Below are 25,124 nucleotides of genomic sequence, written 5' to 3'. Positions count from 1 at the left end.
CCTGGTACCCATAGACAGACTGGCTAGACATGTTTAAACAGTTTCATTATGTTTTGGGGGGTGAAACTTGCATTCAATTGCCCCTCCCTTTTGCACACAACAAGCTTCCATTTCCTCTGTCACAAGGAGTTATGGATGATTTAAGATGAAATCGTCATCCCTGTTCTGGTCATCCCTGTTCCGGTCATGCCTGTTCCGGTCAACGCTGTTCCGATCAACCTGGTTCCGGTCAACCCTGTTCCGGTCATCCCTGTTCCGGTCAACCCTGTTCCGGTCATCCCTGTTCCGGTTAACCTGGTTCCGGTCATCCCTGTTCCAGTCATCCCTGTTCCGGTCATCCCTGTTTCGGTCATCCCTGTTTCGGTCATCCCTGTTCCAGTCATCCCTGTTCCAGTCAACCCTGTTCCGGTCATCCCTGTTCCGGTCATCCCTGTTCCAGTCATCCCTGTTCCAGTCATCCCTGTTCTGGTTATCCCTGTTCCGGTTATCCCTGTTCCAGTCATCCCTGTTCCAGTTATCCCTGTTCCAGTTATCCCTGTTACAGTCATCCCTGTTCCAGTCATCCCTGTTACAGTCATCCCTGTTCCAGTCATCCCTGTTCCAGTCATCCCTGTTCCAGTCATCCCTGTTCCGGTTATCCCTGTTCCAGTCATCCCTGTTCCAGTCATCCCTGTTCCAGTTATCCCTGTTACAGTCATCCCTGTTCCAGTCATCCCTGTTCCAGTCATCCCTGTTCCAGTCATCCCTGTTCCAGTTATCCCTGTTACAGTCATCCCTGTTTCATTCAACCCTGTTAACCTCTTGAGATGGGAAACTTGTGGTTTAGTAATTTGAACATCTGCTCTTTTATGACGGAATGTTAAAATGAGGTGAAATTGCATGTATTGTTTCATTAAGGTACACTTCTCAAAAGGCAGCGAATTGGTGGAACAACCCTGCTACTGAAACAACCCTGCTACTGAAACAACCCTGCTACCAGAACGACCCTGCTATTGGAACGACCCTGCTATTGGAACGACCCTGCTACTGGAACAACCCTGCTACTGAAACAACCCTGCTACCAGAACGACCCTGCTATTGGATCGACCCTGATACTGGAACGACCCTGCTACTGGAACGACCCTGAAACTAGAACAACCCTGCTACTGGAACAACCCTGCTACTGGAACAACCCTGCTACTGAAACAACCCTGCTACCAGAACGACCCTGCTATTGGAACGACCCTGCTACTGGAACGACCCTGCTACTGGAACAACCCTGCTACTGGAACAGCCCTGCTACTGGAACGACGCTGCTACTGGAACGACCCTGCTACTGGAACGACCCTGCTACTGGAACAGCCCTGCTACTGGAATAGCCCTGCTACTGGAACGACCCTGCTACTGGAACGACCCTGCTACTGGAACGACCCTGAAACTGGAACGACCCTGCTACTGGAACGACGCTGCTACTGGAACGACCCTGCTACTGGAACGACCCTGCTACTGGAACAACCCTGCTACTGGAACAATCCTGCTACTGGAACGACCCTGCTACTGGAACAATCCTGCTACTGGAACAGCCCTGCTACTGGAACGACCCTGCTACTGGAACGACGCTGCTACTGGAACAACCCTGCTACTGGAACAACCCTGCTACTGGAACGACCCTGCTACTGGAACGACCCTGCTACTGGAACAGCCCCGCTACTGGAACGACCCTGCTACTGGAACAGCCCCGCTACTGGAACGACCCGCTACTGGAACGACCCTGCTACTGGAACGACCCTGCTACTGGAACGACCCTGCTACTGGAACGACCCTGCTACTGGAACAGCCCCGCTACTGGAACGACCCCGCTACTGGAACGACCCCGCTACTGGAACGACCCCGCTACTGGAACGACCCCGCTACTGGAACGACCCCGCTACTGGAACGACCCAGCTACTGGAACGACCCCGCTACTGGAACGACCCCGCTACTGGAACGACCCCGCTACTGGAACGACCCCGCTACTGGAACGACCCCGCTACTGGAACGACCCCGCTACTGGAACGACCCCGCTACTGGAACGACCCCGCTACTGGAACGACCCCGCTACTGGAACGACCCCGCTACTGGAACGACCCTGCTACTGGAACGACCCTGCTACTGGAACGACCCTGCTACTGGAACGACCCTGCTACTGGAACGACCCTGCTACTGGAACGACCCTGCTACTGGAACGACCCTGCTACTGGAACGACACTGCTACTGGAACGACCCTGCTACTGGAACGACCCTGCTACTGGAACGACCCTGCTACTGGAACGACCCTGCTACTGGAACGACCCTGCTACTGGAACGACCCTGCTACTGGAACGACCCTGCTACTGGAACACAATAATCTCTCTTTCCTCCTGAAGTCTACACCTTCACTGCTCTCTACAGCAACATCTGAAAGCTATAGGTTGGTCGAGGCATGGGCTAGCTAGAGGAAGTTAACGCCCCTCTTCCAGCACACTTTGGGCGGAAGTAGAGAGAGAATTGGTGACAAACGGCCTTTCTGATGATCATGGTTCAGAGTTTATTCACGGTGGAATAACGCGATACAACATCACCACCGTTTGGTCGCATCTACTCCATTCCACCAGCAGAAAGACAGGAACGCGACGAACTGTGACGCAAATCACATGCGCAGCAGTCGAACCGGATGGACGTCATCACAACTCGACTAACGTTCATTGTTTTGGAGTAAAAAAGCTTTCCGACCTCCGAAACCGCATCAACAAAAAAACAAGTTTTAAACTATTTTTTGGTGTAACTAACGAAATACTTTATTAAACTAATCACCGATAAAGAAATGAATAGTCGCCTACAGGAGATACGGGAAAAGCAGAAGCTGCGACGCCAGCTTCTAGCTCAACAGGTAGCTAGCTGTAGTTAGTTATAATAGCTAGGGAGCTAACATGCGTTGTCTTCTTGTTTTGATTTTATTTATTTATTTCACCTTTATTTAACCAGGTAGGCCAGTTGAGAACAAGTTCTCATGTACATCTGAAACCCTGACCAAGATAAAGCAAAGCAGTTCGACACATACAACCACACAAACAAACATACAGTCAATAATACAGTAGAAAAACAAGTCTATATACAATGTGAGTAGAATGAGGTGAGATAAGGGGAGGCTGGCCCACTAAAGCCTTTAGCCCGAGGGAAGAGACATCTATGTATCTAGCTACATAACTACCATACCTTGTGAGTTGACTAACATTTGTAGCTAATGTAAACATGTAACGTTATGCTACGGTGTTTGGTTTAACTGAATAGGATTAGGTCAACAGGTAACGTTAGCTATTAGCATGACTTAACATGTCATTTACCTAGCACATCGTCTAAAGTGAGCCTCTGGTTAGCTATTAACTTGTTGTTAGTTAACAATCGTATTTACTGTACATATTGTTGTTATTTAGCTATTTTGGCTTATTTTGTGGCAGTGGAGTGATGCCAATTGACCTTGATTGAGTTGAGTGGAAAAAGCTAAACGTATATTAGTTAACCAACGCATGATAGTTGACCAAGTATCTCTTTATCAACTCATAATAGTTACTTTAGCTAGCTATTGTTCGTCCTAGACATTAGTTACTGTTATGACGTGAGAGCATTTTGTGCGTATGATCGTAGCTAAGAGACTGATCGCTTCTAGATGAACCATTATCTCTGTGCATTAGAGGCGTCTCTAACGTATGATCGTAGCTAAGAGACTGATCGCTTCTAGATGAACCATTATCTCTGTGCATTAGAGGCGTCTCTAACGCCCAGAAAGATTAAAAATCCCATTATTAGCCAGCTCTGCAACCGTTCATGTCAAAATGCGTTTGTTGATTCACCAAGTATGGAGTGTCGCTGAGCAACTGTTTTCATTTACTCCCGTTATGCCGGTGAATACATATTATATTTTATATATATGATGTATATATATATATTTATATATGTATTTTATATATATATATATTTATATATGTATTTTATATATATATATGTATATGTATATGTATGTATGCAACATGTAAAGTTTCATGACCTGAAATGTTCTATAAGCACAGAAAGCTTATTTCTCTCAACTGCTCTAATTTGTTAACATTCCTGAGAATTCATCCACCTGAATCCATCCACCTGACAGGTGTGGCATATCAAGAACCTGATTAAACAGCATGGTCATTACACAGGTGCACCTTGTGCTGGGGACAATAAAAAAGCCACTAAAATGCACAGTTTTGTCACAACACAATGCCACAGATGTCTCAAGTTGAGGGAACGTGCAATTGGTATTCTGACTGCAGGAATGTCCACCAGAGCTGTAGCCAGAGAATTGAATGTTAATTTCTCTACAATAACCCGCCTCCAACGTCGTTTTAAAGAATTTGGCAGTATGTCCAACCCGGCATCACAACTGCAGACCTCGTGTAACCATGCCAGCCCAGGACCTCTAGATCCGGCTTCTTCACCTGTGGGATTGTCTGAGACCAGCCACCTGGACAGCTGATGAAACTGAGGAGTATTTCTGTCTGTAATAAAGCCCTTTTGTGGGAAAAACTCATTCTGATTGGCTGGACCTGGCTCCCCAGTGGGTGGGCCTATGCCCTCCCAGGCCTGCCCAGTCATGTGAAATCCATAGATTAGGGCCTAAGGAATTTATTTCAATTTATTGATTTCCGTATATGAACTAACTCAGTAAAAATCATTGAAGTTATTGCGTATATGCTTTTTTAAAAGTATACATCAGTGAAGAACAAATTCTTATTTACAATACGGCCAATTGCGCGCCGCCCTACGAGACTACCAATCACGGTCAGATGTGATGCAGCCTGGATTCAAACCAGATACTGCAGTGACGCCTCTTGCACTGAGATGCAGTGTCTTAGACCACTGCTCCATTCGGTAGCCCAGATTACACTGTTTCCATGAGGTGCCAAAGAAGATTATTTTTTAGATCGCTCCCGATTGGCGCAGTGGTCTAAGACACTGCATCTCAGTGCAGGTTGGAAGTTTACTACAGCTCAATACATTCTAGTTGGCACCTCATGTTAACCTCATTACAGCCATGCATGTTGGGAGTTTACTCCAGCTCCTTTATTTAGCCCTGTTTTGGAGGTAGATACCGGCTATAACTGGAGTAAATAAAGGTCATAGCGAATCTCTATATTTGGTGAATCAACTAATGTATTTTGACATAACGCTTGCAGAGCTGGTGAATGGAATTATTAGTCTTGAGTTAAAAATTATTATTATTTTTTACATACCGCACAGATACTGGTTCAACTTGTAGCTAATCTTTGTATTGAACTAACTTGTCTGATCCTCTCCTAGTTGGGGGCAAATTGTGATAGCTTTTAGCTAACATTACTAGTTAACTAACTTGTTCGTTCCTGTCCTAGCTATCATTACTAGTTAACTAACTTGTCTGGTCCTCTCCTAGTTGGGAGTAAAGAGTGATAGCTTTTAGCTAACATTACTAGTTAACTTGTCCATAACTTGTCCTAGCTAACATCTTTAGAAACTGACATATTTAAAAGAGATCTTAAAACCCTCTGCTTTTCCTCGGGCTGCTTTGTAGTCATTCAGTTTTTATTATTATTATTTTTATCCTCATGTTTTTGTGTACTGTCTGTTTTTGTTTTTATTGTTTTTCATTTGTAAATAATCCTGTGAAGCACATTGCGTTGCATTCCATGTCTGCTGTATACATTAAGCTGCTTTTATTTGAGCAGAGTGATCGCTTTTAGCTAAGATTACTAGCTAGCTAACATTAATAGCTAGCTAACTTGTCCGTTCCTGTCCTAGCTAACATTAATAGATAGCGAACATGTCCGTTCCTGTCCTAGCTAACATTAATAGATAGCGAACATGTCCGTTCCTGTCCTAGCTAACATTAATAGCTAGCTAACTTGTCCGTTCCTGTCCTAGCTAACATTAATAGCTAGCTAACTGGTCCGTTCCTCCCCTAGTTGGGAGCAGAGAGTGCGGACAGTATAGGCGCCGTTCTGAACAGCAAAGACGAACTGAAGGAGATTGAGGAGACCAGAGAGACATACAGGTACACACACACACACACACACACACACAGACTGCTGTTACAGGTATACACACACACACACAGACTGCTGTTACAGGTATACACACACACACACACACAGACTGCTGTTACAGGTATACACACACACTTCCAGCAATCATTGAGTGTTTCTCAATTCCTTGGGGACCACAGGAGTGCACACATTTTTGTTCCAGCCCAATCACTTGGTTTAACTATTCCACAAATTGTGTATGTGTAGGGCATCGTTCGATGCTGCTGGGCCGAGCTCCAAGAGGAAGCCTCAGGTGGAGGGAGAGGACACAGAGGAGGACGTTGAGGAGCAGAAGGTAGGAACACACACACATCACTGAGAGGAACGTCTCTGTGATAGACTGGATCACTGAGAGGAACGTATCTGATAGATTGGATCACTGAGAGGAACGTATCTATAATAGACTGGGTCACTGAGAGGAATGTATCTATAATAGACTGGGTCACTGAGATGAATGTATCTGATAGATTGGATCACTGAGAGGAACGTATCTATAATAGACTGGATCACTGAGAGGAACGTCTCTGATAGACTGGATCACTGAGAGGAACACCTCTGTGATAGACTGGATCACTGAGAGGAACGTATCTATAATAGACTGGATCACTGAGAGGATCGTATCTATAATAGACTGGGTCACTGAGAGGAACGTATCTGATAGACTGGATAACTGAGAGGAACGTATCTATAATAGACTGGATCACTGAGAGGAACGTCTCTGATAGACTGGATCACTGAGAGGAACGTATCTATAATAGACTGGGTCACTGAGAGGAACGTATCTATAATAGACTGGATCACTGAGAGGAACGTATCTATAATAGACTGGATCACTGAGAGGATCGTATCTATAATAGACTGGATCACTGAGAGGAACGTATCTATAATAGACTGGATCACTGAGAGGAACGTATCTATAATAGACTGGATCACTGAGAGGATCGTATCTATAATAGACTGGATCACTGAGAGGAACGTCTCTGATAGACTCGATCACTGAGAGGAACGTATCTATAATAGACTGGATCACTGAGAGGATCGTATCTATAATAGACTGGATCACTGAGAGGAACGTCTCTGATAGACTCGATCACTGAGAGGAACACCTCTGTGATAGACTGGATCACTGAGAGGAACGTATCTATAATAGACTGGATCACTGAGAGGAACGTATCTATAATAGACTGGATCACTGAGAGGAACGTATCTATAATAGACTGGATCACTGAGAGGAACGTCTCTGTGATAGACTGGATCACTGAGAGGAACGTATCTATAATAGACTGGATCACTGAGAGGAACGTCTCTGATAGACTCGATCACTTAGAGGAACATCTCTGTGATAGACTGGATCACTGAGAGGAACGTATCTATAATAGACTGGGTCACTGAGAGGAACGTCTCTATAATAGACTGGATCACTGAGAGGAACGTCTCTGTGATAGACTGGGTCACTGAGAGGAACGTATCTATAATAGATTGGGTCACTGAGAGGAACATCTCTTTGATAGACTGGATCACTGAGAGGAACGTCTCTGTGATAGACTGGATCACTGAGAGGAACGTCTCTGATAGACTGGATCACTGAGAGGAACGTATCTATAATAGACTGGGTCACTGAGAGGAACGTATCTATAATAGATTGGGTCACTGAGAGGAACATCTCTTTGATAGACTGGATCACTGAGAGGAACGTCTCTGTGATAGACTGGCTCACTGAGAGGAACATATCTATAATAGACTGGATCACTGAGAGGAACGTTTCTGATAGACTGGATCACAGAGAGGAACATCTCTGTGATAGACTGGATCACTGAGAGGAACGTCTCTGTGATAGACTGGATCACTGAGAGGAACATATCTATAATAGACTGGATCACTGAGAGGAACGTTTCTGATAGACTGGATCACAGAGAGGAACATCTCTGTGATAGACTGGATCACTGAGAGGAACGTCTCTGTGATAGACTGGATCACTTAGAGGAACATCTCTGTGATAGACTGGATCACTGAGAGGAACGTTTCTGATAGACTGGATCACAGAGAGGAACATCTCTGTGATAGACTGGATCACTGAGAGGAACATCTCTGTGATAGACTGGATCACTGAGAGGAACGTCTCTGTGATAGACTGGATCACTGAGAGGAACGTATCTATAATAGACTGGATCACTGAGAGGAACGTTTCTGATAGACTGGATCACAGAGAGGAACATCTCTGTGATAGACTGGATCACTGAGAGGAACGTCTCTGTGATAGACTGGATCACTGAGAGGAACATATCTATAATAGACTGGATCACTGAGAGGAACGTTTCTGATAGACTGGATCACAGAGAGGAACATCTCTGTGATAGACTGGATCACTGAGAGGAACATCTCTGTGATAGACTGGATCACTGAGAGGAACGTCTCTGTGATAGACTGGATCACTGAGAGGAACGTATCTATAATAGACTGGATCACTGAGAGGAACGTTTCTGATAGACTGGATCACAGAGAGGAACATCTCTGTGATAGACTGGCTCACTGAGAGGAACATATCTATAATAGACTGGATCACTGAGAGGAACGTTTCTGATAGACTGGATCACAGAGAGGAACATCTCTGTGATAGACTGGCTCACTGAGAGGAACATCTCTGTGATAGACTGGATCACTGAGAGGAACGTCTCTGTGATAGACTGGATCACTGAGAGGAACATATCTATAATAGACTGGATCACTGAGAGGAACGTCTCTGTGATAGACTGGATCACTGAGAGGAACGTTTCTGATAGACTGGATCACAGAGAGGAACATCTCTGTGATAGACTGGATCACTGAGAGGAACGTCTCTGTGATAGACTGGATCACTGAGAGGAACGTATCTATAATAGACTGGATCACTGAGAGGAACGTCTCTGATAGACTCGATCACTTAGAGGAACATCTCTGTGATAGACTGGATCACTGAGAGGAACATTTCTGATAGACTGGATCACTGAGAGGAACGTATCTATAATAGACTGGGTCACTGAGAGGAACGTCTCTATAATAGACTGAATCACTGAGAGGAACGTCTCTGTGATAGACTGGGTCACTGAGAGGAACGTATCTATAATAGATTGGGTCACTGAGAGGAACATCTCTTTGATAGACTGGATCACTGAGAGGAACGTCTCTGTGATAGACTGGATCACTGAGAGGAACGTCTCTGATAGACTGGATCACTGAGAGGAACGTATCTATAATAGACTGGGTCACTGAGAGGAACGTCTCTGATAGACTGGATCACTGAGAGGAACGTATCTATAATAGATTGGGTCACTGAGAGGAACATCTCTTTGATAGACTGGATCACTGAGAGGAACATATCTATAATAGACTGGATCACTGAGAGGAACGTTTCTGATAGACTGGATCACAGAGAGGAACATCTCTGTGATAGACTGGATCACTGAGAGGAACGTCTCTGTGATAGACTGGATCACTTAGAGGAACATCTCTTTGATAGACTGGATCACTGAGAGGAACGTCTCTGTGATAGACTGGCTCACTGAGAGGAACATCTCTGTGATAGACTGGATCACTGAGAGGAACATCTCTGTGATAGACTGGATCACTGAGAGGAACATCTCTGTGATAGACTGGATCACTGAGAGGAACGTCTCTGTGATAGACTGGATCACTTAGAGGAACATCTCTTTGATAGACTGGATCACTGAGAGGAACGTCTCTGTGATAGACTGGCTCACTGAGAGGAACATCTCTGTGATAGACTGGATCACTGAGAGGAACATCTCTGTGATAGACTGGCTCACTGAGAGGAACATCTCTGTGATAGACTGGATCACTGAGAGGAACATCTCTGTGATAGACTGGATCACTGAGAGGAACGTCTCTGTGATAGACTGGATCACTGAGAGGAACGTATCTGTGATAGACTGGATCACTGAGAGGAACATATCTATAATAGACTGGATCACTGAGAGGAACGTTTCTGATAGACTGGATCACAGAGAGGAACATCTCTGTGATAGACTGGATCACTGAGAGGAACGTCTCTGTGATAGACTGGATCACTGAGAGGAACATATCTATAATAGACTGGATCACTGAGAGGAACGTCTCTGTGATAGACTGGATCACAGAGAGGAACATCTCTGTGATAGACTGGATCACTGAGAGGAACGTCTCTGTGATAGACTGGATCACTTAGAGGAACATCTCTTTGATAGACTGGATCACTGAGAGGAACGTCTCTGTGATAGACTGGCTCACTGAGAGGAACATCTCTGTGATAGACTGGATCACTGAGAGGAACATCTCTGTGATAGACTGGATCACTGAGAGGAACGTCTCTGTGATAGACTGGATCACTGAGAGGAACGTTTCTGATAGACTGGATCACTGAGAGGAACGTATCTATAATAGACTGGGTCACTGAGAGGAACGTCTCTATAATAGACTGGATCACTGAGAGGAACGTCTCTGTGATAGACTGGGTCACTGAGAGGAACGTATCTATAATAGATTGGGTCACTGAGAGGAACATCTCTTTGATAGACTGGATCACTGAGAGGAACGTCTCTGTGATAGACTGGATCACTGAGAGGAACGTCTCTGATAGACTGGATCACTGAGAGGAACGTATCTATAATAGACTGGGTCACTGAGAGGAACGTATCTATAATAGATTGGGTCACTGAGAGGAACATCTCTTTGATAGACTGGATCACTGAGAGGAACGTCTCTGTGATAGACTGGCTTACTGAGAGGAACATATCTATAATAGACTGGATCACTGAGAGGAACATCTCTGTGATAGACTGGATCACTGAGAGGAACATATCTATAATAGACTGGATCACTGAGAGGAACGTTTCTGATAGACTGGATCACAGAGAGGAACATCTCTGTGATAGACTGGCTCACTGAGAGGAACATCTCTGTGATAGACTGGATCACTGAGAGGAACATCTCTGTGATAGACTGGATCACTGAGAGGAACGTTTCTGATAGACTGGATCACAGAGAGGAACATCTCTGTGATAGACTGGATCACTGAGAGGAACATCTCTGTGATAGACTGGATCACTGAGAGGAACGTCTCTGTGATAGACTGGATCACTGAGAGGAACGTATCTATAATAGACTGGATCACTGAGAGGAACGTTTCTGATAGACTGGATCACAGAGAGGAACATCTCTGTGATAGACTGGCTCACTGAGAGGAACATCTCTGTGATAGACTGGATCACTGAGAGGAACATCTCTGTGATAGACTGGATCACTGAGAGGAACGTTTCTGATAGACTGGATCACAGAGAGGAACATCTCTGTGATAGACTGGATCACTGAGAGGAACATCTCTGTGATAGACTGGATCACTGAGAGGAACGTCTCTGTGATAGACTGGATCACTGAGAGGAACGTATCTATAATAGACTGGATCACTGAGAGGAACGTTTCTGATAGACTGGATCACAGAGAGGAACATCTCTGTGATAGACTGGATCACTGAGAGGAACGTCTCTGTGATAGACTGGATCACTGAGAGGAACATATCTATAATAGACTGGATCACTGAGAGGAACGTTTCTGATAGACTGGATCACAGAGAGGAACATCTCTGTGATAGACTGGATCACTGAGAGGAACATCTCTGTGATAGACTGGATCACTGAGAGGAACGTCTCTGTGATAGACTGGATCACTGAGAGGAACGTATCTATAATAGACTGGATCACTGAGAGGAACGTTTCTGTGATAGACTGGATCACTGAGAGGAACGTATCTATAATAGACTGGATCACTGAGAGGAACGTCTCTGTGATAGACTGGATCACTGAGAGGAACATATCTATAATAGACTGGATCACTGAGAGGAACGTTTCTGATAGACTGGATCACAGAGAGGAACATCTCTGTGATAGACTGGATCACTGAGAGGAACATCTCTGTGATAGACTGGATCACTGAGAGGAACGTCTCTGTGATAGACTGGATCACTGAGAGGAACGTATCTATAATAGACTGGATCACTGAGAGGAACGTTTCTGTGATAGACTGGATCACTGAGAGGAACGTATCTATAATAGACTGGATCACTGAGAGGAACGTTTCTGATAGACTGGATCACAGAGAGGAACATCTCTGTGATAGACTGGATCACTGAGAGGAACGTCTCTGTGATAGACTGGATCACTGAGAGGAACGTCTCTGTGATAGACTGGATCACTGAGAGGAACGTATCTATAATAGACTGGATCACTGAGAGGAACGTTTCTGATAGACTGGATCACTGAGAGGAACGTTTCTATAATAGACTGGGTCACTGAGAGGAACATCTCTTTGATAGACTGGATCACTGAGAGGAACGTCTCTGATAGTCTGGATCACTGAGAGGATCGTATCTATAATAGACTGGATCACTGAGAGGATCGTATCTATAATAGACTGGATCACTGAGAGGATCGTATCTATAATAGACTGGATCACTGAGAGGAACGTCTCTGTGATAGACTGGATCACTGAGAGGAACATCTCTTTGATAGACTGGATCACTGAGAGGAACGTATCTATAATAGACTGGATCACTGAGAGGAACGTCTCTGATAGACTGGATCACTGAGAGGAACATCTCTGATAGACTGGATCACTGAGAGGAACGTCTATCTGTTTCATAGTGTGTGTGTGTGCGTGTGTGTGTGTGTGTGTGTGTGTGTAGGAAGAGTTGGAGATGCTACCACCAGATGAGAGCAACCCTTATGAAGAGGTCTACAAGGACTCTACAACCTTCCTCAAGGTGACACACACACAGTAGTCATGTCAGTGTTGACATAACTACTGTCAACACTGTTGTTATAGGTTAACTGTCTGTCTGTTTCAGGGTACCCAGAGTCTGAACCCCCATAATGACTACTGTCAACACTGTTGTTATAGGTTAACTGTCTGTCTGTCTGTCTGTATCAGGGTACCCAGAGTCTGAACCCCCATAATGACTACTGTCAACACTGTTGTTATAGGTTAACTGTCTGTCTGTATCAGGGTACCCAGAGTCTGAATCTCCATAATGACCACTGTCAACACTGTTGTTATAGGTTAACTGTCTGTCTGTCTGTATCAGGGTACCCAGAGTCTGAACCCCCATAATGACTACTGTCAACACTGTTGTTATAGGTTAACTGTCTGTCTGTATCAGGGTACCCAGAGTCTGAACCCCCATAATGACTACTGTCAACACTGTTGTTATAGGTTAACTGTCTGTCTGTCTGTTTCAGGGTACCCAGAGTTTGAACCCCCATAATGACTACTGTCAACACTGTTGTTATAGGTTAACTGTCTGTCTGTATCAGGGTACCCAGAGTCTGAACCCCCATAATGACTACTGTCAACGCTGTTGTTATAGGTTAACTGTCTGTCTGTCTGTATCAGGGTACCCAGAGTCTGAACCCCCATAATGACTACTGTCAACACTGTTGTTATAGGTTAACTGTCTGTCTGTCTGTATCAGGGTACCCAGAGTCTGAACCCCCATAATGACTACTGTCAACACTGTTGTTATAGGTTAACTGTCTGTCTGTATCAGGGTACCCAGAGTCTGAACCCCCATAATGACTACTGTCAACACTGTTGTTATAGGTTAACTGTCTGTCTGTCTGTATCAGGGTACCCAGAGTCTGAACCCCCATAATGACTACTGTCAACACTGTTGTTATAGGTTAACTGTCTGTCTGTCTGTCTGTCTGTATCAGGGTACCCAGAGTCTGAACCCCCATAATGACTACTGTCAACACTGTTGTTATAGGTTAACTGTCTGTCTGTATCAGGGTACCCAGAGTCTGAACCCCATAATGACTACTGTCAACACTGTTGTTATAGGTTAACTGTCTGTCTGTCTGTTTCAGGGTACCCAGAGTCTGAACCCCCATAATGACTACTGTCAACACTGTTGTTATAGGTTAACTGTCTGTCTGTATCAGGGTACCCAGAGTCTGAACCCCCATAATGACTACTGTCAACGCTGTTGTTATAGGTTAACTGTCTGTCTGTCTGTATCAGGGTACCCAGAGTCTGAACCCCCATAATGACTACTGTCAACACTGTTGTTATAGGTTAACTGTCTGTCTGTATCAGGGTACCCAGAGTCTGAACCCCCATAATGACTACTGTCAACACTGTTGTTATAGGTTAACTGTCTGTCTGTATCAGGGTACCCAGAGTCTGAACCCCCATAATGACTACTGTCAACACTGTTGTTATAGGTTAACTATCTGTCTGTCTGTTTCAGGGTACCCAGAGTCTGAACCCCCATTATGACTACTGTCAACACTGTTGTTATAGGTTAACTGTCTGTCTGTCTGTATCAGGGTACCCAGAGTCTGAACCCCCATAATGACTACTGTCAACACTGTTGTTATAGGTTAACTGTCTGTCTGTCTGTATCAGGGTACCCAGAGTCTGAACCCCCATAATGACTACTGTCAACACTGTTGTTATAGGTTAACTGTCTGTCTGTCTGTTTCAGGGTACCCAGAGTCTGAACCCCCATAATGACTACTGTCAACACTGTTGTTATAGGTTAACTGTCTGTCTGTCTGTATCAGGGTACCCAGAGTCTGAACCCCCATAATGACTACTGTCAGCACTGTTGTTATAGGTTAACTGTCTGTCTGTCTGTCTGTCTGTATCAGGGTACCCAGAGTCTGAACCCCCATAATGACTACTGTCAACACTGTTGTTATAGGTTAACTGTCTGTCTGTCTGTTTCAGGGTACCCAGAGTCTGATCCCCCATAATGACTACTGTCAATACTGTTGTTATAGGTTAACTGTCTGTCTGTATCAGGGTACCCAGAGTCTGAACCCCCATAATGACTACTGTCAACACTGTTGTTATAGGTTAACTGTCTGTCTGTCTGTTTCAGGGTACCCAGAGTCTGAACCCCCATAATGACTACTGTCAACACTGTTGTTATAGGTTAACTGTCTGTCTGTATCAGGGTACCCAGAGTCTGAACCCCCATAATGACTACTGTCAACACTGTTGTTATAGGTTAACTGTCTGTCTGTCTGTTTCAGGGTACCCAGAGTCTGAACCCCCATAATGACTACTGTCAACACTGTTGTTATAGGTTAACTGTCTGTCTGTATCAGGGTACCCAGAGTCTGAACCCCCATAATGACTACTGTCAACACTGTTGTTATAGGTTAACTGTCTGTCTGTCTGTATCAGGGTACCCAGAGTCTGAACCCCCATAATGACTACTGTCAACACTGTTGTTATAGGTTAACTGTCTGTCTCTCTGTATCAGGGTACCCAGAGTCTGAACCCCCATAATGACTACTGTCAACACTGTTGTTATAGGTTAACTGTCTGTCTGTCTGTATCAGGGTACCCAGAGTCTGAACCCCCATAATGACTACTGTCAACACTGTTGTTATAGGTTAACTCTCTGTCTGTCTGTCTGTCTGTCTGTCTGTCTGTCTGTCTGTCTGTATCAGGGTACCCAGAGTCTGAACCCCCATAATGACTACTGTCAACACTGTTGTTATAGGTTAACTGTCTGTCTGTCTGTTTCAGGGTTCCCAGAGTCTGAACCCCCATAATGACTACTGTCAACACTGTTGTTATAGGTTAACTGTCTGTCTGTCTGTATCAGGGTACCCAGAGTCTGAACCCCATAATGACTACTGTCAACACTGTTGTTATAGGTTAACTGTCTGTCTGTCTGTATCAGGGTACCCAGAGTCTGAACCCCCATAATGACTACTGTCAACACTGTTGTTATAGGTTAACTGTCTGTCTGTCTGTTTCAGGGTACCCAGAGTCTGAACCCCCATAATGACTACTGTCAACACTGTTGTTATAGGTTAACTGTCTGTCTGTCTGTATCAGGGTACCCAGAGTCTGAACCCCCATAATGACTACTGTCAACACTGTTGTTATAGGTTAACTGTCTGTCTGTCTGTTTCAGGGTACCCAGAGTCTGAACCCCCATAATGACTACTGTCAACACTGTTGTTATAGGTTAACTGTCTGTCTGTCTGTTTCAGGGTACCCAGAGTCTGAACCCCCATAATGACTACTGTCAACACTGTTGTTATAGGTTAACTGTCTGTCTGTTTCAGGGTACCCAGAGTCTGAACCCCCATAATGACTACTGTCAACACTGTTGTTATAGGTTAACTGTCTGTCTGTCTGTATCAGGGTACCCAGAGTCTGAACCCCCATAATGACTACTGTCAACACTGTTGTTATAGGTTAACTGTCTGTCTGTCTGTTTCAGGGTACCCAGAGTCTGAACCCCCATAATGACTACTGTCAACACTGTTGTTATAGGTTAACTGTCTGTCTGTTTCAGGGTACCCAGAGTCTGAACCCCCATAATGACTACTGTCAACACTGTTGTTATAGGTTAACTGTCTGTCTGTCTGTCTGTCTGTATCAGGGTACCCAGAGTCTGAACCCCCATAATGACTACTGTCAACACTGTTGTTATAGGTTAACTGTCTCTCTGTCTGTTTCAGGGTACCCAGAGTCTGAACCCCCATAATGACTACTGTCAACACTGTTGTTATGGGTTAACTGTCTGTCTGTATCAGGGTACCCAGAGTCTGAACCCCCATAATCACTATTGTCAACACTGTTGTTATAGGTTAACTGTCTGTCTGTATCAGGGTACCCAGAGTCTGAACCCCCATAATGACTACTGTCAACACTGTTGTTATAGGTTAACTGTCTGTCTGTCTGTATCAGGGTACCCAGAGTCTGAACCCCCATAATGACTACTGTCAACACTGTTGTTATAGGTTAACTGTCTGTCTGTCTGTTTCAGGGTACCCAGAGTCTGAACCCCCATAATGACTACTGTCAACACTGTTGTTATAGGTTAACTGTCTGTCTGTCTGTATCAGGGTACCCAGAGTCTGAACCCCCATAATGACTACTGTCAACACTGTTGTTATAGGTTAACTGTCTGTCTGTATCAGGGTACCCAGAGTCTGAACCCCCATAATGACTACTGTCAACACTGTTGTTATAGGTTAACTGTCTGTCTGTCTGTATCAGGGTACCCAGAGTCTGAACCCCCATAATGACTACTGTCAACACTGTTGTTATAGGTTAACTGTCTGTCTGTATCAGGGTACCCAGAGTCTGAACCCCCATAATGACTACTGTCAACACTGTTGTTATAGGTTAACTGTCTGTCTGTTTCAGGGTACCCAGAGTCTGAACCCCCATAATGACTACTGTCAACACTGTTGTTATAGGTTAACTGTCTGTCTGTCTGTATCAGGGTACCCAGAGTCTGAACCCCCATAATGACTACTGTCAACACTGTTGTTATAGGTTAACTGTCTGTCTGTCTGTTTCAGGGTACCCAGAGTCTGAACCCCCATAATGACTACTGTCAACACTGTTGTTATAGGTTAACTGTCTGTCTGTCTGTTTCAGGGTACCCAGAGTCTGAACCCCCATAATGACTACTGTCAACACTTTGTGGACACCGGACACCGACCACAGAACTTCATCAGAGACGTCGGTACGACAGTGTATCTGTAATCTGTGTGTGTGTCACCACCTGTGTGTGTAATCTGTGTCTGTGTGTAATCTGTGTGTAATATGTGTGTAATCTGTGTGTAATCTGTGTGTTTGTCACCACCTGTGTGTGTAATCTGTGTGTAATCTGTGTGTGTGTCACCACCTGTGTGTGTAATCTGTGTGTGCGTGTAGTCTGTGTGTGTGTAATCTGTGTGTAATCTGTGTGTGTGTAATCTTTGTGTCTGTGTGTGTGTGTAGTGTGTGTAATCTGTGAGTGCGTGTAGTCTGTGTGTGTGTAATCTTTGTGTAATCTGTGTGTGTGTAATCTTTGTGTCTGTGTGTGTGTGTAGTCTGTGTGTGTGTAATCTGTGTGTAATGTGTGTGTGTGTAATCTTTGTGTCTGTGTGTGTGTGTAATCTGCGTGTAGTCTGTGTGTGTGTAATCTTTGTGTCTGTGTGTGTGTGTAGTCTGTGTGTGTGTAATCTTTGTGTCTGTGTGTGTGTAATCTTTGTGTCTGTGTGTGTGTGTAATCTGTGTGTAATCTGTGTGTGTGTAATCTTTGTGTCTGTGTGTGCGTGTAGTCTGTGTGTGTGTAATCTGTGAGTGTAATCTGTGTGTGTGTGTAGTCTGTGTGTGTGTAATCTTTGTGTAATCTGTGTGTGTGTAATCTTTGTGTCTGTGTGTGTGTGTAGTCTGTGTGTGTGTAATCTGTGTGTAATGTGTGTGTGTGTAATCTTTGTGTCTGTGTGTGTGTGTAATCTGCGTGTAGTCTGTGTGTGTGTAATCTTTGTGTCTGTGTGTGTGTGTAGTCTGTGTGTGTGTAATCTTTGTGTCTGTGTGTGTGTAATCTTTGTGTCTGTGTGTGTGTAGTGTGTGTAATCTGTGAGTGTAATCTGTGTGTTTCAGGTCTGGCAGACCGGTTTGAAGAGTATCCTAAACTCAGAGAGCTGATCAGACTGAAGGATGAACTAATCTCAACCACCAACACCCCCCCCATGTAGGTCCCAGTCATTTACCCCCCCCATGTAGATCCCAGTCATTTACCCCCCCCCCCCCCCCATGTAGGTCCCAGTCATTTACCCCACCCCCATGTAGGTCCCAGTCATTTACCCCCCCATGTAGATCCCAGTCATTTACCCCCCCATGTAGGTCCCAGTCATTTACCCCCCCATGTAGGTCCCAGTCATTTACCCCCCCCCATGTAGGTCCCAGTCATTTAACCCCCCCCCATGTAGGTACCAGTCATTTGACCCCCCCATGTAGGTCCCAGTCATTTACCCCCCCCCATGTAGGTCCCAGTCATTTACCCCCCCATGTAGGTCCCAGTCATTTACCCCCCCATGTAGGTCCCAGTCATTTACCCCCCCATGTAGGTCCCAGTCATTTAACCCCCCCCATGTAGGTCCCAGTCATTTACCCCCATGTAGGTCCCAGTCATTTACCCCCCCCCATGTAGGTCCCAGTCATTTAACCCCCCATGTAGGTACCAGTCATTTGACCCCCCCATGTAGGTCCCAGTCATTTGACCCCCCCATGTAGGTCCCAGTCATTTACCCCCCCCCCCATGTAGGTCCCAGTCATTTACCCCCCCCCATGTAGGTCCCAGTCATTTACCCCCCCCCCCATGTAGGTCCCAGTCATTTACCCCCCCCATGTAGGTGCCAGTCATTTAACCCACCCCCCATGTAGGTCCCAGTCATTTAACCCCCCATGTAGATCCCAGTCATTTAACCCCCATGTAGGTCCCAGTCATTTACCCCCCATGTAGATCCCAGTCATTTAACCCCCCCATGTAGATCCCAGTCATTTAACCCCCCTCATGTAGGTCCCAGTCATTTACCCCCCCATGTAGGTCCCAGTCATTTAACCCCCCCCCCCATGTAGGTCCCAGTCATTTAACCCCCCCATGTAGATCCCAGTCATTTAACCCCCCCCCCCATGTAGGTCCCAGTCATTTACCCCCCATGTAGGTCCCAGTCATTTAACCCCCCCCCCCATGTAGGTCCCAGTCATTTAACCCCCATGTAGATCCCAGTCATTTAACCCCCCCCATGTAGGTCCCAGTCATTTAACCCCCCATGTAGATCCCAGTCATTTAACCCCCCCCCCATGTAGGTCCCAGTCATTTACCCCCCATGTAGATCCCAGTCATTTAACCCCCCCATGTAGATCCCAGTCATTTAACCCCCCCCCTCATGTAGGTCCCAGTCATTTAACCCCCCCCCCCATGTAGGTCCCAGTCATTTAACCCCCCCATGTAGGTCCCAGTCATTTAACCCCCATGTAGATCCCAGTCATTTAACCCCCCCCCATGTAGGTCCCAGTCATTTACCCCCCCATGTAGATCCCAGTCATTTAACCCCCCATGTAGATCCCAGTCATTTAACCCCCCTCATGTAGGTCCCAGTCATTTACCCCCCCATGTAGGTCCCAGTCATTTACCCCCCCCCCCATGTAGATCCCAGTCATTTACCCCACCCCCCATGTAGATCCCAGTCATTTAACCCCCATGTAGATCCCAGTCATTTAACCCCCCCCCCATGTAGGTCCCAGTCATTTACCCCCCCATGTAGATCCCAGTCATTTAACCCCCCATGTAGATCCCAGTCATTTAACCCCCCCCTCATGTAGGTCCCAGTCATTTACCCCCCCATGTAGGTCCCAGTCATTTAACCCCCCCATGTAGGTCCCAGTCATTTAACCCCCCATGTAGATCCCAGTCATTTAACCCCCCCATGTAGGTCCCAGTCATTTAACCCCCCCATGTAGATCCCAGTCATTTAACCCCCCCCATGTAGGTCCCAGTCATTTACCCCCCATGTAGATCCCAGTCATTTAACCCCCCCATGTAGATCCCAGTCATTTAACCCCCCTCATGTAGGTCCCAGTCATTTAACCCCCCCATGTAGGTCCCAGTCATTTAACCCCCCCCATGTAGGTCCCAGTCATTTAACCCCCCCATGTAGATCCCAGTCATTTAACCCCCCCCCATGTAGGTCCCAGTCATTTACCCCCCCATGTAGATCCCAGTCATTTAACCCCCCCATGTAGATCCCAGTCATTTAACCCCCCCTCATGTAGGTCCCAGTCATTCACCCCCCCATGTAGGTCCCAGTCATTTACCCCCCATGTAGATCCCAGTCATTTAACCCCCCCCCCATGTAGGTCCCAGTCATTTAACCCCCCCATGTAGGTCCCAGTCATTTACCCCACCCCCATGTAGGTCCCAGTCATTTACCCCACCCCCCATGTAGGTCCCAGTCATTTACCCCACCCCCCATGTAGGTCCCAGTCATTTACCCCACCCCCATGTAGATCCCAGTCATTTTTCCCCCCATGTAGGTCCCAGTCATTTAACCCCCCCATGTAGATCCCAGTCATTTAACCCCGCCCTCATGTAGGTCCCAGTCATTTAACCCCGCCCTCATGTAGGTCCCAGTCATTTACCCCACCCCCATGTAGATCCCAGTCATTTACCCTACCCCCATGTAGATCCCAGTCATTTACCCCACCCCCATGTAGATCCCAGTCATTTACCCCCCATGTAGATCCCAGTCATTTACCCCCCCATGTAGATCCCAGTCATTTAACCCCCATGTAGGTCCCAGTCATTTAACCCCCCCATGTAGGTCCCAGTCATTTACCCCACCCCCATGTAGATCCCAGTCATTTAACCCCCCATGTAGGTCCCAGTCATTTACCCCCCCCCCCATGTAGGTCCCAGTCATTTAACCCCGCCCTCATGTAGGTCCCAGTCATTTAACCCCGCCCTCATGTAGATCCCAGTCATTTAACCCCCCATGTAGGTCCCAGTCATTTAACCCCCCCCATGTAGATCCCAGTCATTTAACCCCCCCATGTAGATCCCAGTCATTTACCCCCCCATGTAGGTCCCAGTCATTTACCCCACCCCCCATGTAGATCCCAGTCATTTAACCCCCCATGTAGATCCCAGTCATTTAACCCCCATGTAGGTCCCAGTCATTTAACCCCCCATGTAGGTCCCAGTCATTTACCCCACCCCCTCATGTAGGTCCCAGTCATTTACCCCCCCCCCCCCATGTAGGTCCCAGTCATTTCACCCCCATGTAGGTCCCAGTCATTTAACCCCCATGTAGGTCCCAGTCATTTAACCCCCATGTAGGTCCCAGTCATTTAACCCCCCATGTAGGTCCCAGTTATTTAACCCCCATGTTGGTCCCAGTCATTTAACCACCCATGTAGGTCCCAGTCATTTAACCCCCCATGTAGGTCCCAGTTATTTAACCCCCATGTTGGTCCCAGTCATTTAACCCCCATGTAGGTCCCAGTCATTTAACCCCCATGTAGGTCCCAGTCATTTAACCCCTCCATGTAGGTCCCAGTCATTTAACCCCCATGTAGGTCCCAGTCATTTAACCCCCCCATGTAGGTCCCAGTCATTTAACCCCCCCATGTAGGTCCCAGTCATTTTACCCCCCAATGTAGGTCCCAGTCATTTAACCCCCATGTAGGTCCCAGTCATTTAACCCCCCCCCATGTAGGTCCCAGTCATTTTACCCCCATGTAGGTCCCAGTCATTTAACCCCCATGTAGGTCCCAGTCATTTAACCCCCCATGTAGGTCCCAGTCATTTAACCCCCCCATGTAGGTCCCAGTCATTTAACCCCCCCATGTAGGTCCCAGTCATTTAACCCCCCATGTAGGTCCCAGTCATTTAACCCCCATGTAGGTCCCAGTCATTTTACCCCCCATGTAGGTCCCAGTCATTTAACCCCCCATGTAGGTCCCAGTCATTTTACCCCCCATGTAGGTCCCAGTCATTTTACCCCCATGTAGGTCCCAGTCATTTTACCCCCATGTAGGTCCCAGTCATTTAACCCCCCCATGTAGGTCCCAGTCATTTAACCCCCCCATGTAGGTTCCAGTCATTTAACCCTCCCATGTAGGTCCCAGTCATTTAACCCTCCCATGTAGGTCCCAGTCATTTACCCCCCATGTAGGTCCCAGTCATTTAACCCCCCATGTAGGTCCCAGTCATTTAACCCCCCATGTAGGTCCCAGTCATTTAACCCCCCATGTAGGTCCCAGTCATTTACCCCCCCCCCATATAGGTCCCAGTCATTTAACCCCCCATGTAGGTATCAGTCATTTACCCCCCCATATAGGTCCCAGTCATTTACCCCCCCATGTAGGTCCCAGCTATTTAACCCCCCATGTAGGTCCCAGTCATTTCACCCCCCCATGTAGGTCCCAGTCATTTAACCCTCCCATGTAGGTCCCAGTCATTTAACCCTCCCATGTAGGTCCCAGTCATTTACCCCCCCATGTAGGTCCCAGTCATTTAATCCCACCCATGAGAGGTGTGTGTGTGTGTGGTGTGTGTTCCCTACTGTAGTGTCTCTGGATAAGAGTCTGTTTAATGACTCCCTGATAGGAGAGTCTTTTAAATGACTCCCTGATAGGAGAGTCTGTTAAATGACTCCCTGATAGGAGAGTCTGTTAAATGACTCCCTGATAGGAGAGTCTGTTAAATGACTCCCTGATAGGAGAGTCTGTTAAATGACTCCCTGATAGGAGAGTCTGTTTAATGACTCCCTGATAGGAGAGTCTGTTAAATGACTCCCTGATAGGAGAGTCTGTTAAATGACTCTGGATAGGAGAGTCTGTTAAATGACTCCCTGATAGGAGAGTCTGTTTAATGACTCTGGATAGGAGAGTCTGTTTAATGACTCTGGATAGGAGAGTCTGTTAAATGACTCCCTACTGTAGTGTCTCTGGATAGGAGAGTCTTTTAAATGACTCCCTAATAGGAGAGTCTGTTAAATGACTCCCTGATAGGAGAGTCTTTTAAGTGACTCTGGATAGGAGAGTATGTTAAATGACTCCCTGATAGGAGAGTCTGTTAAATGACTCTGGATAGGAGAGTCTGTTAAATGACTCCCTGATAGGAGAGTCTGTTAAATGACTCCCTGATAGGAGAGTCTGTTAAATTACTCTGGATAGGAGAGTCTGTTAAATGACTCCCTACTGTAGTGGCTCTGGATAAGAGAGTCTGTTAAATGACTCCCTGATAGGAGAGTCTGTTAAATGACTCTGGATAAGAGAGTCTGTTAAATGACTCCCTGATAGGAGAGTCTGTTAAATGACTCCCTGATAGGAGAGTCTGTTAAATGACTCTGGATAGGAGAGTCTGTTAAATGACTCTGGATAGGAGAGTCTGTTAAATGACTCCCTGATAGGAGAGTCTGTTAAATGACTCCCTGATAGGAGAGTCTGTTAAATGACTCTGGACAGGAGAGTCTGTTAAATGACTCCCTACTGTAGTGGCTCTGCTAAATGACTCACGTGTTAATGTAGGTATCTGCAGGCCGACCCAGAGCACTTTGACCTGCGTGATCTGAAGACTAAGTTTGATGTGATCCTGCTGGAGCCCCCACTAGAGGAGTACTACAGAGAGTCAGGAATACCCCACACAGAACGCTACTGGAACTGGGACGATGTGAGTTACTGGGGGGGGGTTACTGGACCTGGGACGATGTGAGTTACTGGGGGGGGGTTACTGGACCTGGGAAGATGTGAGTTACTGAGGGGGGGTACTGGACCTGGGACGATGTGAGTTACTGGGGGGGGTACTGGACCTGGGACGATGTGGGTTACTGGGGGGGGGGGTACTGGACCTGGGACGATGTGAGTTACTGGGGGGGGGTACTGGACCTGGGACGATGTGAGTTACTGGGGGGGTACTGGACCTGGGACGATGTGAGTTACTGGGGGGGGGGGGTACTGGCCCTGGGACGATGTGAGTTACTGGGGGGGGGTACTGGACCTGGGACGATGTGAGTTACTGGGGGGGGGTACTGGACCTGGGACGATGTGAGTTACTGGGGGGGGGGGTACTGGACCTGGGACGATGTGAATTACTGGGGGGTACTGGACCTGGGACGATGTGAGTTACTGGGGGGGGGGGGGTACTGGACCTGGGACGATGTGAGTTACAGGGGGGTACTGGACCTGGGACGATGTGAGTTACAGGGGGGGTACTGGACCTGGGACGATGTGAGTTACTGGGGGGGGTACTGGCCCTGGGACGATGTGAGTTACTGGGGGGGTACTGGACCTGGGACGATGTGAGTTACTGGGGGGGTACTGGACCTGGGACGATGTGAGTTACTGGGGGGGGGTACTGGACCTGGGACGATGTGAATTACTGGGGGGGGGGGTACTGGACCTGGGACGATGTGAGTTACTGGGGGGGGGGGTACTGGACCTGGGACGATGTGAGTTACAGGGGGGGGGTACTGGACCTGGGACGATGTGAGTTACAGGGGGGGGTACTGGACCTGGGACGATGTGAGTTACTGGGGGGGGTACTGGACCTGGGACGATGTGAGTTACTGGAGGGGGGTACTGGCCCTGGGACGATGTGAGTTACTGAGGGGGGGTACTGGACCTGGGACGATGTGAGTTACTGGGGGGGTACTGGACCTGGGACGATGTGAGTTACAGGGGGGGGGGTACTGGACCTGG

The 25,124-nt window shown here is 46.8% G+C and overlaps 1 protein-coding gene across 1 annotated transcript in view; it reads left to right on the top strand.

The window, feature by feature from the left end:
• Window positions 1-2,674: 2,674 nt before the first annotated feature.
• The window catches only part of LOC135532912 (N6-adenosine-methyltransferase non-catalytic subunit-like), a gene marked incomplete at its 3' end in the record, with an annotated part of 34,443 nt that continues 11,993 nt past the window's right edge, over window positions 2,675-25,124 (top strand). The window contains exons 1-7 of the mRNA XM_064960343.1: window positions 2,675-2,887; window positions 5,967-6,055; window positions 6,294-6,381; window positions 12,799-12,876; window positions 17,529-17,616; window positions 18,522-18,612; window positions 23,955-24,096. Coding sequence (XP_064816415.1) covers window positions 2,822-2,887; window positions 5,967-6,055; window positions 6,294-6,381; window positions 12,799-12,876; window positions 17,529-17,616; window positions 18,522-18,612; window positions 23,955-24,096 — 642 coding nt within the window. The remainder of the gene's footprint in view (window positions 2,888-5,966; window positions 6,056-6,293; window positions 6,382-12,798; window positions 12,877-17,528; window positions 17,617-18,521; window positions 18,613-23,954; window positions 24,097-25,124) is intronic.

Source organism: Oncorhynchus masou, unplaced genomic scaffold (assembly GCF_036934945.1).
Source record: "Oncorhynchus masou masou isolate Uvic2021 unplaced genomic scaffold, UVic_Omas_1.1 unplaced_scaffold_2106, whole genome shotgun sequence".
In the NCBI taxonomy this organism is placed as follows: domain Eukaryota; kingdom Metazoa; phylum Chordata; class Actinopteri; order Salmoniformes; family Salmonidae; genus Oncorhynchus; species Oncorhynchus masou.
The sequence above is the reverse complement of the archived record's forward strand: the minus strand, read 5'-3'. Positions and strand labels throughout refer to the sequence as shown.